Source organism: Buteo buteo, chromosome 23, assembly GCF_964188355.1.
Source record: "Buteo buteo chromosome 23, bButBut1.hap1.1, whole genome shotgun sequence".
In the NCBI taxonomy this organism is placed as follows: domain Eukaryota; kingdom Metazoa; phylum Chordata; class Aves; order Accipitriformes; family Accipitridae; genus Buteo; species Buteo buteo.
Window position 1 is genome coordinate 23,858,257 of NC_134193.1, and position 13,545 is coordinate 23,871,801.

A 13,545-nucleotide genomic window follows, 5' to 3' on the forward strand; every position below is an offset into this window, starting at 1 on the left:
TATAACCTAGCCCTTTCAAATTGCATGTGGGTCTTTATCTCTCCTTAGAGAGAAGTATTTTGTAACTCTCATTTATAAAATTCATGTGCCACTAGAAGGGCAAGCTGGACAGAAATGATTGTTAGTCTGCAACAGTTCCTAAAGCCCAAACTGTAGATTCAAAGATTATCTTTTCTCTCATCTATGAGATGGTCAGCCAACACCAAGAATACAGGCTAAAGGCAGCTTTAGCATAAGATGTGGAAGTAGTAAGGATTGTGCTTAGGGTGGACATGGCTCCAATTTGTGCCCAAGACTACTTTCTGAGTTTTAATGAGTAGATGCACACACATGCTGGAAAAGCAGAAGGGAAACAACATGGCTCTAAGGTTGGAGTGAACGACAATTACAGAGCTGTCCATCCCAGTAGCCTTCCAACAAGCCTTGTCATTTTACACCGGTCTGAAGCAGGAGAGGTTGCATAGGTGTACAAGAGCTTATAAATCAATACTACCAGCTGGCTTTTTAATTAGCAGTCTGAATGGTATGGATCTAAGACAATAGTATGAGAGGAACAATGGCTAGAAGTTAGTTCAGAGGATGCTAGCTCATCACACTAACAGGCATGTAACTCATGGCAGTCTGATGAGACTGTCAAGAGCCCACAGAAACTACATCCTAGTACAGTGGATATTTGTCCAGTTGTGCCAGCAATTTCACGACTGTGTGATATTTGGTCTTTTGATACAATAAATGTGATGAAGACATCACAGAATTTGGCTCCTGTTGCTTGTGTTAAACAAAATTTTTACCATGTTCTCTACCTTCTACCTATACTCTGGGCTGCTCTTGTACAGTAAGTAGGTCGTAAACTACACATACATGACCCTAAAGCCTCAGCTACCATCTCTAGGTGTCATACAAACCAAACTAATGTTGCCTTATGCCTCCCAACTTCTTTTGCTAGGTCTAATATTATCCCTACATCCCTGCAAGACACACTGATTAATTACAGAAGCAGAAACTCAAGAAGCAGCAGCCTTGCTAAGGCACTTACTGCATACATTAGGAATGAAGACAGGTAATTTTTTTCCAGGGTTCGGATCCTTCCTGTCCAATATGAGTAATAGTCTATTAGGTCTGGTAGATCCCATTGTGACCTGTGTAACAGCTTGCACCTGACCCATTAAGTCAAGCGATAGCATAAAATTCAGATGGGAGGTGGTGGGGGAGGCAGTTGCTGGGCTTCCTTCTTCAAACTATACCAACATCCTGTTCCAGATTAAGTACCATGAAGCTAGTCTGATCTGGTTTTGTCTAGTTTAAGCAATCAAATTTAATCTGTACTCCTCACAGTCCTTTTGCTGTTTGTTAGTATTTGCTAGATGTCATCAATGCTGTGATTACAGGCAGACCTTCAAAGGTTCTCACACACATACACTCACACACTCTCTTACTTTACAGCAATACTTTATAGCCACTGGTGTTCTGGTTAAAAAAAAAAAGTAACCCTTGCTTTATGGCCCCTCTTTCTATAATCATGTCTCCATTATGACATAAATGCCACATCTATATGCATCCTGACTACCATCATATCCAGTGGTCAAGCTTTCTGTCAAGCTTTCCTCATTCTTTATCTCCCTCATGCTCCATCTCTAAGGCTTGTCTTTCAGGATACCTAAACAGGTGGTTTGTTCAGGTTCTTCAAAACAAGTTTTAAAATCTCCATATATTGCTTCAACTGCTATTGAACTATGGTTTAGTCATGTTAAATCACACTAGAATAGCACAGGTGAACATCTGCAGTATATTTCAGATCTGATATCCTAACACTGCAAAGTTGCCAGTTAAAATTGTATTCTAACTAAAGCCCCAGTTTTGCAACACACTGGTACAGTCTTCTAAAACACCCACATAACAGAAATTAAATACTACATCAATAAATCCATTTATGGAAAAAGGTGATGCTTTTGCTTTCTAAAAATAGCTAAGTGCAAGCCATGCTCCCTAAAATGGATTCTGTAAGTCCACAGAAGTGTTTACAACTTTCAGGAGAATAAGCACCACATGATACTTTCAGATTGATTTCTTTAAACCTTAGCTGCCCAGATAAATAGGACAGTGTAAATTAACACAATCTCTGGAAATAACATTCTCAAAAAGAATTACAAGCTCTTGCAAAGATTTTGAGCTGGCACTTCCTTTTTAGATGCTTATTAAGGTTCACCCCACACATCTATGAGTGCAAAAATACTAAAATAATAGCAGCCACTGGTTAATAATGCTTCTGCTCCTGGATTAATTACTGTTGAAAATATTGCTTCTTTCCTTGATCAGCCACTCCACCTGAGAGTAAGAAATGATCCTTCCAGACAAGGCCTTGCATATTTTCTTAAGTGGAGCAATTAAGCCATTACATACAATAAACTGGGCAAAAAATACTTTGCAAAAACAGTTTTACATTCAGACAGACCGAAGCAAAAGGCACAAATCTCCAGATGGTCATGCTTGGACAGAAAGTGAAATCATGACACATGAATGGTATTCCAAAATAAAATCAAGGGTACAGAGCATTTCTACATACAGAACAAGAAATACTTGCTAATAAAGCTAAAATCTTCATATATAAAGAGCCTGGAAGCATCACACTTACATGAAAAAAAAAACCAAACAACCAACAAATCCCCAAAAACCCAAACAACAAAAAAAACCCCAAACAAAACAAAACCCTTTCAAAATACTGTTTAAAATTGATTTTTGGCACAGAGGAAAGGGTTAAAAAAATAATCAAGCTTTAAACATGAAACCCTGTCCTTTAACATAAAAGATCTAAGATGACTATTTCATCATAGAAAACTAGCTTCTTAGCAGTGGAATTTCAGTCTGGATCCAGTTAGAAAAATATGATTATCTGGAATAATGACTTACACTGTTGGTGCAAGAGCAGACAACAGCTAATTCTGATGCCTGCATAGGAATCTTTGTGTGGTCAGAAAGAAGATCAGGGGTTGGCTCTTCTGCCTGTAATGAGTAAATCTGTAGGTGCACTACAATAACAGTTTTCCAGTAGATGGAAAAATACAGTTGGTTTTGGTTTGGGTTTTTATTTATTTATTTCCAATTCTTAACGAATATTTTGAAAGTTTGTGTTTTCTATAAAAAGTCTCTCTGCTCAAGGATTCTTAATGCCAAAACAGTTTTCAAGTTTCTCTAAAAAATGTGCATGGACAGGCCAGAGCAAAGAAAGCAGCATCTTCATATCTTACCTGATATTTATAGAACATCCTTGATTCTTCAGTGAACATACCATAGCTGCATCATTTCAAGGACAGACTACACTATTTGGAAAGACCTTGCCTGCAAGCCTTTTTTTGTTGTTGTTTTGTTTTGTTTGTTTTTTTAAAGACTGAAAAACCAAAAGGAGCAATTGATGTTATAAAATTCCTCTTCCCACATGACAGACTGTTCTAGAACAACTCATGATAGTAATAACAGTGATTAACTTAGCTGAATGTCATTCAGGTACCTCACATTTTAAGAAGCTCAGAACAAGTAATACTTTTTATTTACTTCCGTTTCAGCCTAAATCTCTCATTGATTACCTACTGTTAGAATGCCACAAAAAGTAATGGTTCATTAACTGAGAAAAGAAAACATACCTATGTCAAAGATACAAGCATCATCAAATCAGGCTGAGCTAGCCAGAACAATATGGGTTCTATAAAGATTAATCACCAATACTTCCAGCCACATTTTACCACTAGAAGCAGTGTTTGTGACATTCCCATAGAGCTCATGGAGTTGTAAGAAAATGTGAAGGAAGAAAGGTTTTAAGACTGTCTTCACTTCAAGTCAATGATGTCTTCATCATATAAAGAAATCAGCTGAAATGGATAGCTAGATGGTGAGCTCTCCTCCCTGTTTGCTAAAGTATCGGGATCTGAACTAGTAGAAAGATGATGTCCTTCAGAATAGCTTTCAAAAGAGCCTGAGATTATCCTGCAAAGAGGAAGACAAAAGTTACTAAAAAAATGCACAGATCAGAGCAAGTAGGATCAATGGCTATTTCTAGATTCAATCAAGTTATCCTAAAGACAGAGACAGACCATTAAAACTGAGTTTCTCTCTGTTTTTACTCACTGAAAATCATTAATAAGCAATGTTAAAGAAGCCCCCAGCCCAAATATTTTCCAAATAGTGAAACAAATCAAACATGGTTCTATATTGCAGCAGATTTTTTGTTTGTTTTGTTAATCTCAGTCTACTGTATCTTGGCTGAATTCTGTCACTACTCTACACAAACACAGTGAAAACAAGAATGGCAGTGGGGTCAGGTAAGCAGAGCCAAACAGACAAATGCTATGGTGTTTCTCCACAAAATTTATTCTGGAAATAGCAACACAAGAGCATACGAAGAAAACAGCAAGCAAGCCTGCACAGTGCAGATCTAGTAGTCCAAATCCTAATGACAGGCTCAACTGCAGCAGGTACCCACAAAATCCCATTTAGTCTTGCTTTGCCCATTAACTTGTCTGTAGCAAAAAGCATAATAGTTTCAGTACTTAGAGTATTTAGATACTCCAACAAACACATTAGCATGAAATTCATATTGGTGTACAAAGGTCTCAGTCAGCCCCATGCCAACTGAGATAAGCACGAACAATGAATTCTGAAAACATTTACAGTCTAACTTAGGTTCTTTTCTAAAGCCAGTGTATTTACCTGTCACTACTAGTTGATCTTACTGCTCCCTGCTTGGGGTCTGACTGTCTTCGAGGAACCTTTTTTTGCTTCTGTGCACTTTCTGTCTTGGGTATAGGCTCATCCAAGAGGCCTCAATAAAGGAATAAAAGACTTAATCCTCTCAACAGAAAATAAAGCATTCATGAAAATGTTAATGTATCTGTCACTGGTTTCCATTATTAACTAAATAGTTTCCACCTGGCTTAGAATATGGTCACCTTATATGTGACCAGACACTGGCTAGACTATTTGCAAATAATATTTTCTCGCAGTTTCATTTGTTTGTTTATACTACTTACTTATGAATACTGGTTGCATGTTACAAATCTGACCATGATGGTCCAAAGATTAGAAATTATATACTTAGCAATTGATATGTACACCGAAGAACGAGGAGAGTTTACCCAGCAATTCTTTACGTGTTCTGCTTGCAATTTCTTTAATTTCCATACGAGATAAAGATAGCGAGTGAGTAACTGGAAGAGAGGCAATGCCACTGGATGTTGTAGTAGTAATAACTTTGGGAGCCAAAGGTGACTTTAGAGGTCGTTCAATGCTTCTCCCAACTAGATTACTGAGAGGAATTTTGTACAGGTTTTTGCATGGAACTTCACCTGAAACACAAAAGGAAAAAACAATGTTACACTTTCACAATAGTATCTGTTTTTAATACTTCCAAACAAAAAGTTATACTTGTGCTGGATGCTTTTTAACCCAAATAAAGAAGATCTTTCTTGCCCCAGAGATCTTTCAATATAAACAGGCTAGGAGGAGGAAGAAATACAACCACATTGTGCAGACTTGCAATTTGACTCTTGTTGATGTGATGAATCAGCAGTGGAACTAGAAGTAAATTTACATGTCCTGAGGCTGGTATTCTGACTATTACACCATGACTCTGCACTCTGTGCAATATTCCCCATGTATTTTAATATGTTGCAAGTATATTGGAGCCTAGATTCCAAGTTGTTTAAATTATGGCTCCTCTTCTTAGGTGACATAAAATACCATGAGTTTTCCTAACTCCTAGAAAGAAACCCACAACTTACCATCAATAGCATTGCCTTTTAAAAACTGAAATTATGATTCCTTTCTCCTTTCCCCTTCTGCCAACAGTGCAGCAGCAGATTTAAGTGAAGAAGATATACATACATCTTGCATTATCTAGTGGATGTTCCCTTGTTTCTCCATTATTGTTCCGCTACAGACTGATTGTTCACAGATCATGTTAAAGTAAATTGACTGTGCAAACTCTTTCGAGGCTAGAACTACTTCTTACTTTTGGTTCACAAAAGAGCTTTAACCATCCAGTGATAGTTTAGCTTTTCTTAAATGAAAGGAATGGTGTACGTGCAATCTCAAGTTTTCCCACAATTTTATACCTGTTTTCGCATTATTAGTCTTGGCCATATTGCCAAAGATTCATCAAGCTACTGAAGCTTAATTCCTTCCCTCCTGCAGAAATGATTTCTTTAAAACAGTGCTACCATGCACTCAAAAGAGATACCATGGGGCAAAAGCTCAGCCAGGTGCTTCATATCTATGGATAAACAGAAAATCTCTATCTTCCAGACTCTCAACTAGGTACTCAAAATCTTTTACCTGATCAATTTCATCTTACTAAAGATCAGCTGCACTAATATGTGATAGCTGTTGGAATGATCAGAGATCATTATTCAAGCTGCCTGGAAACATGTTACCTTCTACAGAAGAAAGAGGACATTCTGGCATGTCATAAGCTGTTGGCGTTTGAGGAGAACTCCTTGAACTCATTTCCTTAGAGCTGCTGTCAGATGATCCACTTACTGCAGCAGTAGCTTTAAAATAAATATCTGACTGAAATGACAAATAACTCATCATTAGTACAGTGAGACTTTCTTAACCATCTTCTGAGTAATAACTCAAATGTTTTTCCACTATGTTCTATTACCACTATTGCTGTATTGCTGCTAAGTCAGCTAGGGTTGGTCATGGAAAGGTTATCCCACTCTAAGTGGAAGAAACATCTGTGATGTTGAGGATAGCTTTGCCCATAAACAGTCAAATATCTCAGATTTGCATTACTGTTAGCAATAAACGACAGTGATATCAATTCTGATTCACTTTGTACTTGATATAAACTAAGAGCACACAGATGAACAGTTACCACAGATCAAGTAGTAGATGTTTAAGTTTTGGTTTGTTTGTTTTTTGTGAATTAGGTCCCAACATATCACAGAAATAGTCAAATATGATTTTCCTGTGTCTTACCCTTGATGCTACAAGTTGAAGCTCAGGTACAACTGCTGTGTGGACTAAGTTCCCATTCACCACTAATCGGATCTCAATGGAATCAGTAGTGAAGGCAAGGATATAAGGGAAAGCACAGACTGCAATGAAACAAAAATTATTTGGCAAGGAAAAATGGTTAATGTAAATGTTTCTTGGATGCTCCATGAAAACTGTTCTCGAGTATCTGACCTCTTCTGGCATCTCCCTCTCCTATGGAAAGGGTTGTCTAACATACTGATGGACATTAAGCTACATCAAGCCTGAAGAAAACTTCACTCTCCATGCCTGGCAGAACATAGACTGAATGGAAAATTAAAAACAGAGAAAAGAGAAAGGAAAAAAAAGGTTCAGCAAAGGAAGAACTTGGCACCAAGGCTCCACTTTTTTAAATTATCATATGCAGAAAAACTTAGCTAAAGTGGCATGATGAATGTCACATACTCATTCCTAGCACACATATATAGTACTTCCACTAACAGCCAAGTGCAAGCCTAAATAGTAATGAAAAAACCAGCCATCTAGTAAAAACAGACATTTTCTTACCAACAGCATAAGGAACTTGATTCCAGCTGAAGTGGAAGTCATAAGCCGATGGCTGGATCAGTGGAGAACCTCCATTGAAAGGATATACCTTTCTGTATTGGCAAACATCTGTAACAAAAAAGAAAAAAGAAGCATCCATCACCTTCCACTGCAAGTGACAAACACTAACTTAACAGGCAGATTTTGCAGAAGTGTGGGCATTATATACATAATCAAGCGTTTATGTAGAAGTCCCTCTATATTTAAACAGATAAGGGAAATGTGCTTCCTCTGTGAACACAGCACTTGAAAGATGAAAATAAAAGATCTACATTTTAATAAGTTGTCATATTTCACGAAGTAAGTATTACTCTGTTTCAACAGTTATCAGTTCCTTACCTTGTCTATGAATAGAGGAATAGGCAAGAAAAATTCAGAAAGCAGTGTCAGCAGGACTGTACCTCTCTGCCCTTCAAGCACCCATATGCTGCTGTTTACATTCTTTGAAGACTGTTATACACACAGCATATTACAGACACCAAGATTTCATTAATCACATACCTTTTGAACCTACTTCTTAGCTTCTGTAAGTCCAATGATTCTGAAATTAACAGTCCTCCTACAAGTCAGACATGAATGCTGGCTTATACAGCTTCTCACTGGCAATGCAATTCTGAATTTTTAATTTGATAGATCTAGATAATGGGGAACTTTACCTTCTACTACCAGCTGACTTTTCTTTAAACACATGCACTAGTGCTGATCAAACATCTATTAAAGTTCAGGACTTGAGAAGTTGTATCAGCAAACAAGAAAGCTTAAAGATGAGATGCAATTGCAATCATCTTTTTTTCTTGACAAGCTCGTATGAGTGTACTGGGGTCTCCAGGTAAACATTTATGACCCTCTCAAATACGTGCTGCTTCCAGCTCTTTTCTATTTTTTAGGGCAAAATTCTGTTTTTTTTTCCTGTAATTGATGTTCTTAGACTGAATCAAAGTTTATATCCAGAAATCTATTACAGGTATTTTGCTAAATACAAACTTAGGACACTGCCAAATCCTGTGTTTTCAGATTTGTTCTATGATGATCCTTTCAGAATTATAAAACTCTCTAAAGCACAAATGTAGGTTTCCCTGTGACGCTGTCCTAGAAATAGGAATTCAAGGTGCTGCAAGCCTGTGCAGCACCTTTATTGTAATTTTAAGATCAGCTAAGTTTGTTAGCTTTGGCTCAGCAATGGGTCTACTAAAGGGGAACTGATTCTGTGCAGAAATATAGGTGGGAATTCACTACACTCTGCCAGATAGCTTTTTAATTCTGAAGCAGTGCTAAATGAACCAGAACCAGGTTGGATCTGGCAAGCAACCAGAACCAATAAGGCCTCACAGAGCATAGAAAGATACAGTTTAGAGACACTTAAAACTTGCTCCGTGGTACCAAAATGAGTATTTATCCTGTCTCCATCAATGTTCACTTTGAAGAGGCAAACAGGACACGCCTTCTGCAACAGAGAAAGCCATGCCTTGTCCTTCAGCACTGCCTAAAAAGGCTGCTTCATGCCAAGATCTTCTATTTTCATGAGGATCAGAAGAAAAAGTACCTGTGTGCTACAGAGAAGAACATATGTGTGTTATATCCAAGGCTGTTTTATAAAAGGAGATTGAGAGAATTACAACGAAAAAATGCAACAGTGCCAAGAAGCAGGTGGAAGAAAAAGCACAAAGACAGAATGGGACAGCACACAGGAAAAAGGTGTGAAATGCTAAATTGTACATGTCTTGAAAACACCTAGTCAGTGTGTAACTACCTAAAGAATGAGCTAGATCTGAAGAAATAGGACTTTTTTGAGTAAGATGGTAACATCTATAAATTTATAGATACACATCTATATACCTGAAATTAAAACCCAACATCCAGTATGTCTAAATTCAACATACCCTGCAATAAAATACTTCAGTTTCTAGTCTTTCTAATACACATTTAAATTCAAAAGAACATATATTGAAAAACTGCCCATGAAACACTGAACTTTATGTTAAAATACAGATCTAGACTCCAGTGAAAAAGGAATTACATATGCAGATTGAGGTATTACCATTTTCAGTCTTCCCTAAATACTTACAGTTATAACACAACAGTAGGCCAGCTTCACCATCTTCATATACATCAATAGCTGCAACAAAATTAACCTGTAATGATAATGGGCAAGGGTAATGAACAGGCAGAGGATACTGAGGTTATTACAACCAGGTTTTGACTAACAAGCAATACAATCAGTTGGAGGAGTGCACAACTACAGATTTAAAAAAAAAATTAAAAAAATTAATTTTTCAAATGCAGCCTCTTTGTGATTAATTTTCAGGATGCTCTCAGGACAGAAATAAATTTCTTTTGTATTCAGTTCTGTACAGTAGTGAATATTCAATACCACATCAACAGTATAAAGCAATAAAAACTTACACAACTTCTTTGGCAATATGAATTTTGGGAAATGGGGTGATTTCAGGACAGCTGTGAATCAACATGATATGCTAAAAATAACAATTCTTTTCAAAAAGTGAAATCCAAAAAGCTCCATTGCACATCATGACTAGCAGAAAGATCAGATGCACCAATTACTGGTTCAAAACCACTAACAATTACAGAAGTCGGTAGGGATGTACTTAAGGATTACTAATAGGCTGAATTTAGAAACTTGAGAACCAATGCTGGATAAACCACAGTATTTTTTACATAGCATAGGCTACATAAATTCTTGTATTTCAACTCTGTATTTGTCTTTTACAGTTAGATTAAAAAACCCAAACCAGCCATAAAAAGTAGGGTATCTGCTCAGGAAATGAGACCTTATTAGTGAAATACATAGGATTACATTAGACAAATGCTTCCCAGACAACAATATTTACTAGTTGGGCAAGGAGAGGGGCTGAAGACTGATTCCATCAACAGCAGTTCTTTGACTTTCCTTTGTACAATAAGCTAGATGTTCACCTCTTGATTCAAGATTACTGTATAGGTCAAGAACTGTTAAACAGACCTGGAAGTTTCTATATCTACACCAAATGCATTTTGACCCAACCTTTGTAGTGACTGAAAGCCACTTCTGCTCTGTTATGCATGGAAATAATTTTGTGTCCCATCTCAACATCAGAAAAATCACTGGCTCAGCTCGTATTAATTGTCTGCTTTGTTGTGTTCTCAAAGAAAATAAGGATTCCTGGGGAGAAGAGGAACAGGGAGAATGGGTTGTGGTGGTAGTGTACTTCTCCATCCCCGTTCTTTATTTGTAGCTCCTCCCCATCCAGATTAAGACAGATTTCCAGTGCTGTGGAGAAGTTTACACTGTTATCACCCATGCTACGAGTACCAAACCTCTTCATCATCAGATCTGAATAAAAATACAGGTGATTTAAAAAGAAAATAACCTATCAACAAGAACCATCAAATGAAAAGAATAGTCCCTTATCTAATTATGAGGAAGAGAGTCAGTGAAAAACAACAAAAAAAGATTAACTGTGCAAAATCTTCCTTTTTTTTTTCCCCCCCCGAATAAAGCTGTATGTCCACATCCATATTTAGAAACAATTAAAATTATCTCATTTTCAGAGATGCTGAAGATCATGATCTTCCCAGCAGCAGGAAATACTGGAGCTCTTTTCTGAAAATCAGGACATTTGCTTACATCCCAACCCTATGTCTTAGTTAGAAAGATTCAGTTAATTTACTAGTTGACTAGGCAGCAGTTTCTTAAATAGAACTAAAAGCTACCTGTAAATATTTTAGCCTTAATACATGCAAATAGGCAAATCTGAATGAGATACTGGTGTCCAACAACTGAAGTTATTTTGCTGCTATTTCTTAAAACAATAAAACACCGAGACCACAAAGAAATAGCAAAAAGCAAAATATTAACTAAGAAAAGAGAAAAACGAATTTATGCTGACAGCGATATTCAGAGCCTGAAACACAGGCTCCTTCCTAACATATCATACCTTATAACTACCTCTCTTGGGAGTGATTATTATTGTGTATCCCAAAAGGAACAAATATCTCAGAGTGCCTTAAAGCAGGGGTTATAGAAGTGAAAAGTAAGACACATGAGGATCTCCAAAAATTACACTCCCAGGAGGTCAGCACAGGATGCTGAGTCTGCAAGAAATTGCATTCAGTGCAGTTCTGCAAGAAAATAGTTTCAATGATGAAAACTTACCTTGTTTGTTTCAACATGATGCAATCTATAGGACTCCCCAGTACTCTCATTAACTAAATCAAACTGATGCCGATAGGCTACACAGATCATATTGTCACTGTCTCCAGTAGGTCCATCCACTAGTGTCATAACCACTGGAGGGTCAGAAAGGCATATTTCCTATAATGTAAATAATAGAATTATTCTCTTTTTCAAGCTCCTACTGTGGGTGCTGAAGGTACTCCATGAATTTAAAGGAATGTGCTCTAAGCACAGAAACATGATAAAGAACAAGCAGAAACTTAACTAAAAAAGCCTGAAAGATTTCTTTGGCATATATATGATGGAACTCCATCATATGGCTTCTCACTGTTATTTGTCTGAAGGTTCAGGAAGATAAAAATGCATGCTCTTTGTCTTCCCCTCCCTCCCCAGCTGAGTGCTGCCCAGTCTGTTAAGGTAATTAGTGATTAGATTACACATACCCGGATGTACTGGAACTCCTCTACTGGAGATTCAGATGATAGCAGAGAGCTGCTGGTTAAAATGTTGCGTGGATTATGTTTCTTTGTGACGAGAAGTAGTTTGTTCCGAATAGCCACAACAATCCTCAGTTCACTGCCATGGTGAGTATTAATGGCATACAAATGGCAGCCTGAGGAAATAATGCTCTAGATTGTAAGTGTTTGGGATAGGGTCTGGTTTTTTTGTTCTGTATTTGTATGATGATTAGTGCAACGGGGCTCTGATGCTTGACTTAGCACCACAGAATTACAAACCTTGCAACAGGATAACATTAGCTTCTAGAAAAAACCAAAAAGCTATGACTCTTTTGAAATCTATTTTTCCTCTTACGCCTCTTGCAAGACTAAATACTTGGATTTTCATTATTCTGCAGGTTCCAACTTTCCAATGCAGCTTGCTTCTGAAGACCAGAAAATGTTTATGTCTACTAAAATATTCACCAACACCCGAACTAATCTAAGCACTACTATTTAAGGGAGGTTTGCCAGTGTTCCTCCACCTTAAAACGCCCTTCATTTCAGTCTCACATCCCTGCATAATTCTTCTCATACCCCTCAATCCTGAAAGCAACATACCTATTTTTCTCTAGAGCTTTTCATCAGCAGTGATTGCCAAGTAACATGGTATTTTTACAAAGTTCTAAAGTGTCATGCTGGACTATACCAGACTTAGTTTCACACATAAGTTTAACAAAGTTTGAATCGACTGTTCAGAGAAAAAAAATAAAGGCGAACACCTACAACTGCCTCAAGGGAGCTAATAAGCCTCTGGCAACTACAGGCAACATACTACAGTGCATGTTGCTAACACAGGATAATAAAATTACCTTTTGTTCTCTCCAGTTTATTTTCTCTGCAGTCGTATTTGCTTCTTATCATTTGCTTTGTTTCTATACCTTTTTGGACAGCACTGAGCCTGAAGACAAGGAGACGAGAGTCTTTTCCTGAAGGATGAAGAGCACCAGTTAAACAAGTTAAAAAAAGATAGAGGTAGTTTGAAATTAATACTTCCAAAGAGAAACAAAGCATACTGCTTCTCTGGGGATGAGCTTCGACATTATACAGGACTGCTTATGAACTCTCTAAGCTTTACAATTCTAGTAACCAACTCCTTCAGTTCAGCAGCTGTTTCCCATCAGGTGGTGCTGCAGCAAAGAATGATATAGGCGCTTCAGAACAGGGAAATGCACACTATTTCACAAATTTACAAAATTTCACAAGCTAGTGAAATATCTACTACTATATAGTAGTAGATATTATAGTATTTTGTATATAATATATATTTACATTTTTTTTAATATATATATATATATA

At 37.2% G+C, this 13,545-nt stretch overlaps 1 protein-coding gene across 4 annotated transcripts in view; it reads right to left on the minus strand.

Moving 5' to 3' along the window:
- Nucleotides 1–460: 460 nt before the first annotated feature.
- GARNL3 (GTPase activating Rap/RanGAP domain like 3) overlaps nt 461–13,545 on the minus strand; it is a 49,356-nt gene continuing 36,271 nt past the window's right edge. For all 4 annotated transcript variants that reach the window (XM_075054775.1, XM_075054774.1, XM_075054776.1 and 1 more), the window contains 10 exons: nt 13,059–13,175; nt 12,193–12,362; nt 11,729–11,887; nt 9,641–9,707; nt 7,537–7,644; nt 6,973–7,091; nt 6,423–6,558; nt 5,127–5,336; nt 4,702–4,813; nt 461–3,978 (listed from right to left, as the gene is read on the minus strand). In XM_075054775.1, coding sequence (XP_074910876.1) covers nt 3,822–3,978; nt 4,702–4,813; nt 5,127–5,336; nt 6,423–6,558; nt 6,973–7,091; nt 7,537–7,644; nt 9,641–9,707; nt 11,729–11,887; nt 12,193–12,362; nt 13,059–13,175 — 1,355 coding nt within the window. In that variant the 3' untranslated portion in view covers nt 461–3,821. The remainder of the gene's footprint in view (nt 3,979–4,701; nt 4,814–5,126; nt 5,337–6,422; nt 6,559–6,972; nt 7,092–7,536; nt 7,645–9,640; nt 9,708–11,728; nt 11,888–12,192; nt 12,363–13,058; nt 13,176–13,545) is intronic.